This window comes from Punica granatum, chromosome 4 (assembly GCF_007655135.1).
Source record: "Punica granatum isolate Tunisia-2019 chromosome 4, ASM765513v2, whole genome shotgun sequence".
Taxonomy (NCBI): Eukaryota; Viridiplantae; Streptophyta; class Magnoliopsida; order Myrtales; family Lythraceae; genus Punica; species Punica granatum.
In genome coordinates this window covers 4,726,079-4,740,287 of record NC_045130.1, presented here as the reverse complement: position 1 = coordinate 4,740,287, position 14,209 = coordinate 4,726,079, and the positions used below count along the sequence as shown (strand labels likewise).

At 40.4% G+C, this 14,209-nt stretch overlaps 2 protein-coding genes across 8 annotated transcripts; one reads left to right on the top strand and one right to left on the bottom strand.

Annotated features, from left to right (window-relative positions):
* Positions 1-335: 335 nt before the first annotated feature.
* LOC116205100 (exosome complex component RRP45A-like) lies at positions 336-4,264 on the bottom strand. Of its 5 annotated transcripts, XR_004156458.1 has the most exons (11): positions 3,905-4,041; positions 3,347-3,556; positions 2,928-3,023; positions 2,725-2,839; positions 2,493-2,573; positions 2,152-2,340; positions 1,657-1,958; positions 1,413-1,471; positions 1,001-1,243; positions 623-835; positions 336-490 (listed from the first exon to the last, which is right to left on the bottom strand). XR_004156458.1 is itself a non-coding variant. In XM_031537577.1 (10 exons), exons 1-9 carry the CDS (start codon positions 4,039-4,041, stop codon positions 1,020-1,022), a joined length of 1,413 nt encoding a protein of 470 aa, XP_031393437.1. In that variant the 5' UTR covers positions 4,042-4,261; the 3' UTR covers positions 336-835; positions 1,001-1,019. The 5 variants fall into 5 exon arrangements, 3 of the variants coding, with proteins under 3 accessions (XP_031393437.1, XP_031393438.1, XP_031393439.1); XR_004156457.1 differs by having other exon boundaries at positions 336-835; positions 923-1,243; XM_031537577.1 differs by having other exon boundaries at positions 336-835; positions 3,905-4,261.
* A 5,464-nt stretch (positions 4,265-9,728) lies between these two features.
* LOC116205847 (membrane-associated 30 kDa protein, chloroplastic-like) lies at positions 9,729-13,807 on the top strand. 3 transcript variants are annotated; one of them, XM_031538531.1, is made up of 11 exons: positions 9,729-9,919; positions 10,288-10,385; positions 10,474-10,584; positions 10,838-10,902; positions 10,970-11,051; positions 11,664-11,738; positions 12,228-12,298; positions 12,391-12,473; positions 12,582-12,646; positions 13,019-13,093; positions 13,362-13,807. In XM_031538531.1, exons 1-11 carry the CDS (start codon positions 9,790-9,792, stop codon positions 13,455-13,457), a joined length of 951 nt encoding a protein of 316 aa, XP_031394391.1. In that variant the 5' UTR covers positions 9,729-9,789; the 3' UTR covers positions 13,458-13,807. The 3 variants fall into 3 exon arrangements, with proteins under 3 accessions (XP_031394391.1, XP_031394393.1, XP_031394392.1); XM_031538533.1 differs by having other exon boundaries at positions 9,792-9,933; XM_031538532.1 differs by lacking the exon at positions 9,729-9,919 and adding an exon at positions 10,052-10,193.
* The last annotated feature ends 402 nt before the right edge of the window (positions 13,808-14,209 follow it).

The window sequence follows — 14,209 nt, the reverse complement described above, 5'->3', positions numbered from 1 at the left end:
TCTATTGGTAGGAGAAATGGTTAGACTACTATGGTTTCTATTGTTCCTTCTCCTTGTTATGTTTGCAGCATAAGCATTTCCCTTTATCAGTGAACTTATGTTCCAAAGTACTGTGCATCCCCTCGTCCGATAATTTTCACAAACAGCATGTGTTTTGCATCAGCGGCCCTCGTGTTACCAGTATGCTGTATCACGTAGAAGTTGGCAAAAATCTGAAAGTCTACCAAGTTTCGAAGATCTTGAAGCCATAGTTGAACTAGATGAGATGTTTAATGCAATGATTTGATCAATTAAAATTAGGTCGAGCTAACATATTCCATGTGAGAATTCCCAGATGCTACGATAAACATGTATCACAGCCACATTTGAATTCCAATAATGTTTTCATGTTCAGAATTTCCAGTCACAGTCTGCTTCAACGTCTTCAGGAGGAAAGAGAGCCAAAAGCCACAAGCAGCGATAAGAAATAACTAGACATATATTCTTCAACCTAAAAAAGAAAAAAAATCTTCAAAAGTGAATGCACGGTTCAGTTTCGACTAACCCTACGTTCTTCACTATCCTAAGCCCGAAATGGTGCTCAAGAAAAAACACTATTTCTCCTTTCAGCAACCAAACTTACCTTGTGTGAAGGCACACATGATTGTTCCACACAATCTTGCGTGCATGTTGTAAAGTCACCTGGATCAAAGATGAGTCCTGGCAAAACCACGCCACAGAAATTTCCCAGTGTCCATTTCCGCCTCATGTCCCAAGGGCATCGAGAGGTAAGTCGAGCCTTCACAACTCAGTCAAAAACCCTCTCAAAAGTTTCAATACCTGGAAATCTGAAGTCCTGCCAAATAAGAACAAATCAAGTTCCATTTTCACATTAATAGAAAAAAAACCAGCAAAGGCTTCACAAAATGAATTGATCACTAACTTTCTGACTCAACGGCATATCGGAATGGACGGCTTAAATTTCTATTTCCCCCCTGTTATATTTGAGAATGTTACATACATGCATTGCAAAGGCAAAACTAGCTTCCATCTATGGAAGCGGAATTCCTCTTTTTCCTCTTGTGCTTCGGCTTCACTGCATCCTTCAGTGTCTTCTCCCTCTCAGCCGGTGGTCCACTTTTGGATGATTCGATAACAGAAGAAGCTGGGCTGCTATCACTGGGAGCTACTTGTGCTTTATCCTCAGCGATGAGCTGCTTCTCCTCGCTTAAGTCATCCTGCTTTTTACTGGTCACTGACACTCCTGCATAATGTTTTTGAGTTCGAAGCTATACTCAGTTTGGATAATATTAAGCCGAGAAAAGAAAAACTTTACTGGAGGAACAAACCACTCAAAATAAACTACACAGCAGAACAATAATATCTGCTCACAGAGATTAACAGAAAAAAGATACAAGAGAAGGAAAGAGTACCACGTGATGCGAGAGAAGATTTCAAGAGATCTGGATCAACACCCTTGGAGTATGGATCCCTGGGAAAAAAGAGAATAAAATTAAATACAAAATTCGACTAATTGTACAGATTAAATACTTCTTCAAGCTAAACTTTTCATAGCCAAAATATTCCCTTTATAGCTAAATGTCTTTGGAAATGGCAACCAGATGATTTTGCTTTCATGCTACATCACAAAGAAGCATGCAAAGGTTTATACCATACCAACTTGATGGGCCTCCAACAAAATTCTTCGAGTTGCCACCTCTACTGGTAATTCCTTCTTTCGCAGATGATCCCACTCCGGTGTTCCCTCCGACACTATCACTTTGATGGGCATTGCTTTCCTCTGCCTTGAGCTTAAGTTGAGCAATTTTAGCCATCTGATGCCCCGAGAGATCATCAACATCCTTCTCATCAAGTGAAACGTTCTTACTTTCCCCTACTTTAGCAGCAGCTCCACTGACATTAGGCACTGAGTGGCGTTTAATCTTGCGAAGCGCTCTCTCTGTATTGTATGCTTCCACCTACAGTAGGATACATTCACATAATGATAATGCTTTAGGCAGATAACGGATAGCATCATATTAGAACTGCTCCCAGTTATATAGTTGCATTCATGAATACTGCTTCTACTACCGGGTTGTTTGAACATTTTCTTTTCCAGTACTGAAAAAGCTCAAAACTTTCGAAACAACCAAACCAAAGAAAATGACCCACAGCATCCTTTATCTTGGATGTTATATCAGCAGCTTTAGCGGCAGCAATTCGCATGCATTGCATGATGACACTTTGTGGGACGCCCTCTCCTCCAGCCTTCTGTATAGCACAAATGTCTCCATGTGTATTTAGAGTAGCTGTCATTCTTCCTCCCATAACAGCTTCTTCATGGTGGGTTGGGTCTAATACCTTTTTAAGAGAAGGAAATATTTTTTTAAGTGAAAAGAAAAGGCCATATATGAATTTAACCACGTTTTCTAGCAGTATAATTTAAGCTCTCGAACTTCCAGAAACAAAGACTGAAAGAAAGAGAAACTGCAGAACTTGATAAGTTTACCTACCACAATGCTCTCATTGCTTAATAATGCGAAGGTTACTGCTACAGGAATATGATGTATCGTGAGAGGAAGAGGCTCCCTAGCCTGTTAAAGAAAATGATAATGAAATTTCACAGCCAGCAGCAATATAATTCTATAGTTATGAGGCTTTAAAATCTCCTCTTACATGCTATCTATGATCCTCAGTGTAAGCTATATACCATAGTTAGAGGTACAAGAGATCCAAGAAGCTAACCTCCGGTGGATGGACTATTACTTCTTGACCATCTTCTCCTCCTAATGAGCATTCAGGTCTCCGGAATGTTGATAATGCAGCCAAAGCAGCAATATTAGCAGCATCAACAAGATTACTGCCAAAATAAAAGGTGAATATAACATCAAAACTTAAGATCAGAAAAATATCACCAATGAGAACCAGCAACTTACACAACCACTTACCCCCCATTATCTAGAATGTGGAGATCTATGCGGATGGCCCATACTAACTTCCCAGCGATTACACATAAAGATTCTGTATCCACTGCTCTACTTTCCCTGCAGAAGCACTTCAAAATGAATAAACTGTCTAACCAGAGAACCACAATTCAAAGTTGAGAGGTCTCCAAAGAGGCTTTAGGAAGAACACTTTACGCAAAGCAAAGACATGTAGCAGCTCAGACAGTGACACAACTATCAAGATTATCTAAACCTTCAGAATTTCTTCAACTCTCAAAACAAATTGACAGAGGAAGAGATACACATAGACATCATTCTGCCATAAGAAATTAATTATAGTGAAAACTTTCTGCTAGCTTACGACTAGATAAGGGTGCATACTGACAAATGAAACACCCAAAAAGAAGGTTGAGTTAAAACACCTCAGGCCACGATCTATTACTCGGCCCAACTCCACCGCTGACTCCCCTGGTCGACCTGGCTCGAACGAAGGATCAGCCATTGGGGAGAATTCGGTGAAGATCGAAAGGGTCCCTTCGTTAGGCCTATCTCGGTAGGGCTGAACTAGCTGGGAAGTCACAAAACCCATTACACGCGTCTGTCCAAGGTGAACCTCAGCTGAACCGTCTTCCCTGCACGTTCGGTACAATCAAAGAAAGAAAAGCTCAATAACCAACGCAAGCATCGATCCCTCTACAATCAAAAGCCTAACTGCAGTACCACTATCCAAGATTAAGCAGCTTAGCTGCAAACAACCCTAAACACGTAGAGAACACAAAATGTCACATACTACAGTTAATGACTAGTTAAAGGCAACAACTTTACTCAGACACCCTACGCTCCTAGTAAAGCATGCCCAGCAAACTGTGCAAGAACATTGAATTCTCCTAGAAAACACCGCATTAGGTTGCAACATCTTATCTTAGTACCTAAATGGGACGTCCCTGACCAAACTGAAGAGTTGTATCAGCTATACATACCTGCCGAAGTTGATAGTCAATTTACGGTAGTCGTAGAGATTCCTGCCATCGGTTCGGAGGCCTGAGAGCAGGGCAGTCTCAATGAACTTCTTCTCGTTCACCGTCAACCGCCACGTATTAGCCAGTCTCTGCTCCATTCTCAACTCTACAGAGCAGCCAGCATACAATAGGCCTTGGTGGGGATTAGCACTAAAACACCTTCAGTGGCCCAACCAAACTCAACTGCTGCAAAGGCGGACGGAGTCGCCAGTGCCGAGCAGAGACGGCCGAGAACGAGATAGAGATAGAGAGAGAGAGAGAGAGAGAGAGAGGAGGCGGAGCAGTCGTGAGAGCGGCAGCCACGGGATCCCCGGAAGCAAGGTTGAGGGAAAGCCAAGAAAGAGAAGACCGCCAAAAATATGGGCTAGGCCTGGCCCTCTCATTGGGCCTATAAATGGGCCTGGGCCTGGGTCACGGCGTTGAATCCCAGGAATTGGCTTCCGGCGCTCTATCGCAGGCTGAAGTGCGTATACATTGGCAGATCACTGATCGGAAGAAGCAAAATGATGGCGATGAGAAGGGGAAGTGGTGTTCTTATTCATAGCGGAAGCTCTCGTTCCCTCTGATCAAACCTCTTGATTCATAGCAACGTCCGTCTCCTCGGTCGGAATTTCCATGCGATTACTGGGTCGGAGGATCCGGATGATGATCAGTTGTTCTTGAGGAGGTCGAGGCACAGATGCAGGAACCGGCGATGTGATAAACCTTGACGAAGCCTTGTTTTGCTTCGACCGGATGATCGAGTTTCGTTCATTGCCTTCTATTTTCAATTTTGACCAGCTCTTGGGGGTTGTAGTTTGGATGAAGCACTTCCCTGCTGCTCTTGGGATGATTGATAGACTGAACAGGGTTGGAGCCGCACTCAATGTTTGTGTTTTCAGTATATGGATAAACAGTCTATGCCGATTGAAAATGGTTGATATTGGATTCTCCGTTCTAGGCCGAATGCTGGAAACTCGGGTTCCAGCCTGACCTGATCACATTTAACACTCTCGTCGATGGGCTTTGTATCGAGGGCAAGATTTCCGGGGCTGTCTGCTTGGTTGATGATATTGGGAACATGGGAGTTAACCCTAACTCCGTCGCCTGCGGAACTATAATATCGATGTTTTGGTGAAGACGGGCGAGACAGCTTTGGCCCTTGGCTTGCTCGAGAAATGGGAGGGCATTCGACCAGATACCATCACCTACAGCTCCATTATCTATGGTTTGTGCGGTGCAGGACGGTGGAAAGAGGCTGTGGTTCTGCTGATCAAGATGGTCAGCAAAGGAGTCGAGCCTAATATAATTTCTTGTAACTCCTTGATTCATGGCTTATGCCATCTAGGCAGGTGGAGAGAAGCCATCATTTGACTCCAAGACATGACGGTCGTGGACATCGAGCCAGATGTCGTAACATATAACTCCTTGATTCATGCTCTTTGCGCTTCAGGTCGACGGCGAGAGGCCGAGGTATTGTTAGGTAAGATGACTGAGAGGAATATAACGCCAGATAGTCATACATATAATACTCTGCTGGATGCATATTGCAAGGATGGGAAGATTTCTAAAGCAAAGCACGTCTTGGGATTCATGGTTAGACGCGGTGGGGAGCCGAACAATGTCACGTTTAACTCATTGATCGATGGCAATTGTCTCCAAGACCGTGCGGATGATGCACATGATTTATTTGATCTTATGGTTGAAAGGGATTATACTCAATCACGAGTTTGTTCCTATACGATGTAAATCCAAATCTAATGATTGAGTAATTGTATAACATAGAAGAGCAAGAGTCTGCCGAATTAGTCTATTAATGGTCAATGCCAGAGTTCTAGCCATGTCTCTCAGCTGCAGTACAGCATTTTCGTTCTACTCCAAGAGTTACTGCTCCGAGGTTTCAGAGACCATATAGAATTATCCTTCACAATACGCTCTTGTACCCAAGCAACCATAACGAGCCTGATCATGTTACAACCAACGGGAAGTCACTGTTTGTTAGAAAGCTCCAATTCTATCAAATCTAGCCAATGACGCCCCATTTGGCATACGGAGACCTACAGCTTTTGCCGGACAGCTAGAACGATCTATTTTGGAATATATATATATATATATATATACATATTTGTTGCCTGGCTATAATAAAGATCATGAACAATTTTAGGACTTATTTAGTTTTAGAGGACTAATTTTCACTTTGTTATCGTACTTTTCTTTGCCTTTTTTCTAAATTTATTTCTTTATTGAAAAATATAAAAATATGTTTGATGATGTTAAAGTTAGAAAATCGTAGTTCGTAGTGAATCAATCACTGATTTAGTATCAGGGTCAAATCTTGTGGAAATAAATGATAATTAATAAATAATAAAGGAAGGTTATAAATCAAAAGTTAGAAAATGAAAGAATTGGCTAATGGAAAATTATAGAAACAAAAAAACGAACTTCTCTAACTTCTCTAATTTAAATGATTTAATTTTGAATAAACTTAAATATATTGAGGTGTTCCTTTTGTCTTGGAACTCTTATTTTCACGATATTAGTCTTCAACTTAGAAAAGATTGCGATGCTCTTGTATAGTGAATGTTGCTAGCATGAGGTAACAAGTTACATAACGGGATCATTCATTAAAATAAGAAGATTCGTACCAGATTAGCAGATTTTCCTATTAATTCGGATAATTCGAGAATCAATCCAATAAAATGATATCCCGCCAAGGGTTACTTTCTCATGGAATTTGGTTGCGGTTCTCAACGAAGTTTATTTCCCAAATTTTTGGAGAAAACCCGACCTGGAAGAAATTGGTCAGCTAATAAAATAAATAAGAATTTTAGCTTAGTAGTGTGAACCGTGAAATATATTCCATCCATTGAATTGACAACTATTGATTCGAGAATTAACGTTTGGGGACTGAACTTTCTCTCCCAAAAATTTTGTGAAATCCGTCATTTCACGGACGTACATGCATATATGAAGATTAAGGACAAAAAATGGTAAAGAACAAGATTCAGGAACATATGATAAAAATGCTAAAAATTGAGAACCAAAAGTGTCGTTTTTCAGAAAAGAAAAGAAAAAACCGGCAATTGGGCTTAATTTGGGATGCGAGGATTTAAGCCCACATGGCTTGATTTTGAAGGTTTGAAACAGGGTGCTCTCGAACAGATTAATGATGAATGGATTCTCCAGGAAGGGCTAAATATGCGAAGCATATGAGTTGCTTGGAGAAATGAAGGAGAAACGATGCTATCCAGGATAGCGGTTTATCTGCAGGTGCATCAACAGTACAACTGCTGTTAGGTACGTAAGTTTTGGTGCCTCAGACCCTTCTAACATGTCAGATACTTCAAATTTTTCTTTCGGGCTTCGGTTTCTGTTCTACTTTCATACATGATTTGGAGTTTGCTTTTTTAATGGTGAGAAAATCGGGACATTAATACGACGCTTATTTTATTTTGATCGGCAACCCTGTGGCAATTCAAAATGTTCTAAATTGTGGCAATATTTGAGTTCATAATTTTTATTTGCAAATGCGATGTTTTTGAGAGTCCTAAGAGACGCAGTCTCTAAGAAGTGCAAACTATCGAGCCGGATGTGCTCTCAATGATACGATGTAGCATGAATACGGCTTTGATTTGCTTCTGAGCAACAGCTCTGTGACAGTTCAGTATTGTTCTAATTGTTGTCTCTTTTGAGGACCATTTTTATGGCTTCTTGGAAGATCAAGATGTTCTAAAATGTTTTGGATGAATGAAGAGGAGGTGAAGTGAATGGAAACAGTTTGCTCGGATATCCGTAATCCTATTTCCACTTGCAAAACAGTATTAGCCTTAACACTTATCTCTTTTACAGGAAACCAATATTAAAAACCAGTAAGAGATTGGAAGTTGGGAGGGGGGACCTTAAATAAGGTCGGTGTCGTAGTTAAAAGCAGCTTGAAGACAGCCATCCCAGAAGTTAGTGGAGAGAGACCTAATCGGCAAAGACGGTGATATCTCAAGCCAATCATGAGTTTGCTCGAGACCTACCTTGTTTTGCTCTCTTGTGGAATTTCATCTTAACGTTCTGTATTAGAGTACAGGGTATTGCGAGGATGTATGGCAAGACGCAACACGATCAACAGAAAAATGCTTCTTCTGTATGCATCAGTGTCATCTCCGTATTTCTCATGTATCGACATAAAAGCTCAAATGGTACATCACACAAGAAGCTTAGAACCATTGGCATGCTGTTTATCTTGCCAAACAAGTTTCATTTTTCCCTTCTTACTGGCTCTGTTAAGGTCCAGTATAAATGACTGTGAAAGGACGAGCCTTGCCTACCTGCCTGCATCAGATTTTTTACTATTTAGAATGGTTTGTGGTTGCAGAGAGCAACCTAGTCGCAAGGCACTTTCCGTCAAGCAGTCCAGCTTCCTGCTTGAATTTTTCATCCTAAAACAGAACTGTGTTGGACCTTTGTAACTCGATGTGAATTTCGAATCAAAGGATAATAGTTCCTGGAATCCATTCATCTTTGAGAATTTTATCCAGCTGTTAAGATTATCAGATGGTATCGATCAATCATGACCTTTTGGTTAAAAGTGGCCTCATATTTCATCAATCATGATTATCTGTTCTACGCGGCTGTAGCCCTTGATAGAGATGGCGAATCCCTCTGCTTGATCTTCGAAAATGTATCAAATTAAATTTATAAAATGCATCGACCAATCATGACCTTAACAGAAGTGAGGAATTCCTTTGTTTCGGTGTTCCAAGAAGACAGAAAAGGAGGAGACAAGTGAAATTTCAAAGATGTACTAAAAAGGTGGTCTTGGAAAACATGAAAGTTGGAATCTCAAAGCTCAGTTCATGGATCTGAATGCATAAATAGATAAATGAATGAAAGAGCAAATCGCGATGAGCGGTGCCTCTGTCAGAACCCACATTACTGGCCAAAGTGCGGAACTTGAAGATCAGAAGCAGCAAATGATGGCTATGAGAAGTGGAAGTGCTACTGGTGCTCTTAGCTCGAAAATTGCGGTGTTCAACTTTGTATGGGGGGAGGACTTGTTTCAGGTCGGAACAGCTTTAAAAGCTTACATATTTTCTTGCTTACTGATGAAATTTCAAGCTCTGATTCATTTGTGTCCATCTTTTTCGTATGTGAACACGATGATTGCACTTGCATTCAGCTGTTGCTGACCTTCTTACCAAACTGATCCGAACTGATATGCGGCCCCTTCACACTGCTAGCTTCTACTGTCGTTGCCACTCCCCAACTGTCTGTCCCTTCCAGTCTACTTGCAGTGACCATTATCCCAGCTTCTGAGGTCCCGACCTCAAATGCGGCATCACGGTTGATTTTCACTCCTCTCCTCATATGGTTGCCATTTCTCCAGGACCTTTTCCTTCTGTTGTTCAATGATTGATTCCCTATCCACATTCCTCCTTTTCTTGTTGACACATTCATATACAGAGACTGCAACTGCGTTCATTCCTCCCCCTTTTAACTGAAGTTGGAGGGATCTGTCAAATGTTAGAAACAATGACATGGGCATCATCATTATATCGTTACGATAAAACTCACTTTTAGATTTCTCACGCGTCGAAACAATGAAATTCGATCGTCTAGGCAATTTAGTTTTCTTCTTTCCTTCTTATACAGCGACCCAAAGGGTTGATCCGACCGTGAAGATGGGCCCGAGACGTCCATGAACTGGAAAATAAAATCATCACCGTCGGTGATGGTGGCCTCCTACTTCAACGGTCATGATTTATGGAGGGGAATAAAATAATATATATTGTCCCAAAAATAGAAAATGGAAAAACATTTTCAACTGTCCTCCGCCTCCAACTTCCGAGCTTCACTGAGCTCACTCTGACTCGTCAATGGCGATTAAGTTGGAAGCTCTGACGGGGGCAGCTCATTCCCTGACACCTCCTCTTACTCCATCATACTCGCGTTCTTCTTCACTCGCGAAGAAGAAACCCCTCGCGACCTCGTTCCTCAATGGAGGAGGTGCGTTCTTCTCGGTCCGTTCACCTCTGGGTCACTATCAGCTATCGTCATCCAATAGAAATGCATGATTTTTACATCAATTTGTGCATTCTCTCGTTAGGTTTCAGATTCCATGTCGGATTCCAGTTGCAGGTTGTATGTCATCTGTTATGAATGTTAGAACTATAAGCATTCGGAATTTTCATTCTTGGATGCTGCAAAAGTTTTGATACTCGAAGCAAATTTCAATTCAATTGTTGTATTTTCGGATTATTTTACTACGGCGCGGCGTCCTGTAAATCCTTTGTCTCTCATCTTGGCAATACATAAGCAATCTCTTGTAATGGGGTTCTGGAAAACTGAGCAATCCCTTGCAAATTTCCACGCAGTTGGAGCTTTGAGGCTTGCTCAAGTAAGCCGTCCTAAGTGTGGCGGCGCCCTTGGTGCTCGCATGAATCTTTTCGATCGATTCGCTAGAGTTGTAAAGGTTAGTGTAGTGAATTTGCGGGTGTGCTCCCAAAAGTATCGTGATTTTGGTTTCGGCCTGCCTGATCCGCTTCTTTACTAATTTGCAGTCTTATGCCAATGCACTTGTCAGTTCTCTGGAAGACCCCGAGAAAATTTTGGAGCAGACAGTACTGGAAATGAATGATGACGTGATAAAGATGAGGCAGGCTACAGCTCAGGTAAGGGTCATTGTTTTATAATATTATGAATTTTTTTTTTGTTTTTTGTTTTCACTATATTTTTCATGCTTTCCTGCCCCGATTTTCTCTTTTTGTTCTCTAATTGCTTTTACTACAAATAACAGAAGAGAAGTAAAATTTAAGGATGGGCCTCGTACTGGTTTCCTTTATGATTTCTCAATTTGTTCCTTTGTCAACAGTGCTACCCCGTCACCTATATTGACTGGTTTTGCTGCATTTTCTTTTGATGAAGGTGATAGCGTCTCAAAAACGGTTGGAAAACAAATATAAGGCTGCGCAACAGGCTTCTGAGGAATGGTAATGAGCAGCTAGTGTGGTTTCCTTAAGATGCGAATGTTATCTTCATTCCTGGTAAACGACGCAGGTATCGAAAGGCCCAGTTGACACTTGAAAAAGGAGATGAAGATCTAGCACGTGAGGCTCTAAAAAGACGTAAATCCTACGCTGTAAGTCTGTAAATTCTCTGAAGATATTGTTTTAAGACTTGTGCCTTTGCAGCTTTTTTTTTGGTGTTCTGGCAGGGATACGTTGTTTCTTATATTTCCTCTCTTCTCGTGCTTCAAGAGATAAATTTATGCTGGCATGTGTTTTTGCATGTGAGATTACTTCTTTGGCTTGGTTCGGCAAATTCAGTTCATGAACAAAAAGTTGGGGGAATCAAATGAAAGTGCTCTGATGCTGACAGAGCTGACCCCATAAAATCATAGATAGATGCTGTAACATAAAAAAATTTGGAAGCTCCTCAAGATTATAACTAGTGCGAATTAATACTAAAATGCACTTAAGCTCGAAGAAATTACGTATATAGAAGACGGTCATTACAACATGCAAAGGATACTTAGTTTGCTTCCTGGTTTCTTCAGCATTATGGCTAGAGCTAGTCTGTTGAAATTCCTTAAGTATAAAGCATTTTTTAATGGAATGAATAAATATTCATTTGAAAGACACTGTTACTGCAAAATACTATTATGGGATTTTCTGGCATAATTCCAGATAGCTGCATTTAAGGATCGATGTTGATATCAGTGAAAAGCTTACCGGTTCAAATTTCTCTGCAGGATAATGCTAATGCTTTGAAAGCTCAGTATGATCAGCAAAAAAGTGTTGTTGATAATCTGGTCTCTAATACACGGGTATGCTGATCTCTTATCTTTCAGTTTTCTACTCTTTCATGGATATTTACATGATATTTCTCATACTAAGTGACTGGCAAGAATAGCTTTTGTACTTCTGAGGTGCATTTGGTTGCTGACTTCAAGTATTTGGTTTTATTGAAAAGTTAGCAACACTGTTAGCCCTTATAGCGAGAACCATACCAAGTCATCAGACACTCAACTATGTGAGGCCTTGTCTTGGATAAAAATTGAACACTTCATTCTGTTATGATCTTCCAGACATCTAGCTGGGAAAGAGTGGTGCATATATAGCGCGATGTCTGAGGCTACATTAATTTCATGTTCAATCAAAGTGCATTCAGATTTTCTGGAAAGTATTAATTGCTTAAGCCACCACAGGTCGTACTTGCTTATCTGCTTCTCGACCATCTGTCTGTCAGTGAGTAAAGTCACATACATGTCCTCACTTGCTATAGTGCCTTTCCTCTGATCGACATTTCATTGCAGCTATTGGAGAGCAAAATACAAGAGGCCAAGTCGAAAAAGGACACTTTAAAGGCCCGTGCCCAGTCTGCGAAGTTTGTATCCACTACCATTTCCCTTTCATGATTTTGCCCTTGGTTTTTGTTGCCCCGACCTTGATTACCACTTCTTTCTTGTTATTCTTTAGGACTGCAAGCAAAGTAAATGAGATGGTAGGAAATGTGAACACAAGTAATGCCCTCTCAGCTTTCGAAAAGATGGAAGAGAAAGGTGACCTACTGAAGTTTTCTAGTGTTTGTATTTAGTAGAGCAGTGTTTCTAGGTAAGAAGCTGGATTGCTCTATATTAAATTCGTATTGCTTTTGTCCAATGAAATAGTTTTGGCCATGGAATCACAAGCAGAGGCTCTTGGCGAGCTGACTACTGATGACCTTGAAGGGAAGGTAGCACTCGTTTCTCATCTTTTCGGTCCCTCTCTTTTTAGCAGTTCAAATAGTAGTAGATTTCAGATGAGCATTAAACTGAAAACGATTTTCACATTCGAATATGAGGATAACCCGCTTACCCCCTACATTTGCTCCCTATGTCAAGTTTATGATTAATGAGTATATCATCAGCTCGGAAAATAGATGGGAAAATGACTCGGTGAAGATTTTCCGTTGTCTGCAGACTGTCTTCTCTCATCACTGAATTATAAAATGGAAATTGCATTTGTATACGTAGTCTTTCCTTCCATATGTGGTAATCTTCTGTTTTCTAGGATGCAATTATTACAAATTCCGCTGACCTGAAATACTCTTTATGCTTGTCGGCAGTTTGCAGTGCTGGAGAGTTCATCAGTCGATAGCGATCTAGAGGACTTGAAGAAGGAACTCTCTGGTGGTACAAAGGTAGGTTCTTTGGATGTCTTGAGTACTAGTACTCTGCACTTACCTCTACAATAAAAAAAAATTAAATCAAAGTACTGATAACTGTTCAGATTATTTTTATCGGCTAATTTGTTTGAAAAAATTTGTGGAAGTATGAAACATAAAAAGATGTGTAGAAAACGATTTGCAGATAAACAAACCAGTTGCTCTTACAATAGATACTCGGTTGCGGATGGCAAGAGTTATAGAATGATCTTTGTGCCTTTACTACTTGGTTTTCAACTGACAGAAAGGTGAACTTCCACCTGGAAGAACACTTCGCTTTGAAGATGCGGAGGTAGAGAAGGAGCTCAATGAATTGAGACAGAAGGCCAAGGAATTGTGAGTTCCTTGTCTACCATTTCCCACTGTCGAATGGATTAGTTGGTTATTTTCGGTTCGGGTTTTTCTTCTGCACTATAACTTGTACAGCAGTTTTGAGCATATAACATCGATGTGTACAAAATCATTCAAGGCAGGGAAAGCCTAAACATGAAAGAGAGGAATTGCTTGCGGTTGGCCATGTATGTAAACCAAGTGGTGTACATTCATGTAAAGTACAAAGGTCAATTTACTTACGCGTCCCCATTATTTGGTGAAATTATTTTTTGGCCCTTGATTGAGAAGAATCCATGCATGATGTATGTAATGTGACAGTGAACGGTTTCATCAAATGTAAAGAATCGGTGAACACTAGAGCTCATCATTGAGAGGCTCTTTACATCCCGGATTGCTTTCATACATGACAAATGTTAGAAAATAAGAGCTTAAATAAGAAAAAAAGACACCATTATGATTGGTTCAAAATGTTCGATGCTATTTCCTTTTATGTAATGTCTTGAATTCGAGTGTGAATGGAAAAAATTCTACGATTGATAGTTTTACTCTTAGTAGGCCGATCTAATTCAAATCTGAATGATTGGGGTTCATTAGGTTTTACGATAATAGATAGTAAAAATTGAAAATGGAAGAAGGGCAAAACATGTTAGACTAAAAATCGAAGGTATGGTGATGTGAACAATGGGGAAAATGATGTATAGACACAATAATAAGAAACAAGAATTCAGAGGAGATATTTACAAGAAATATAATTAAAAT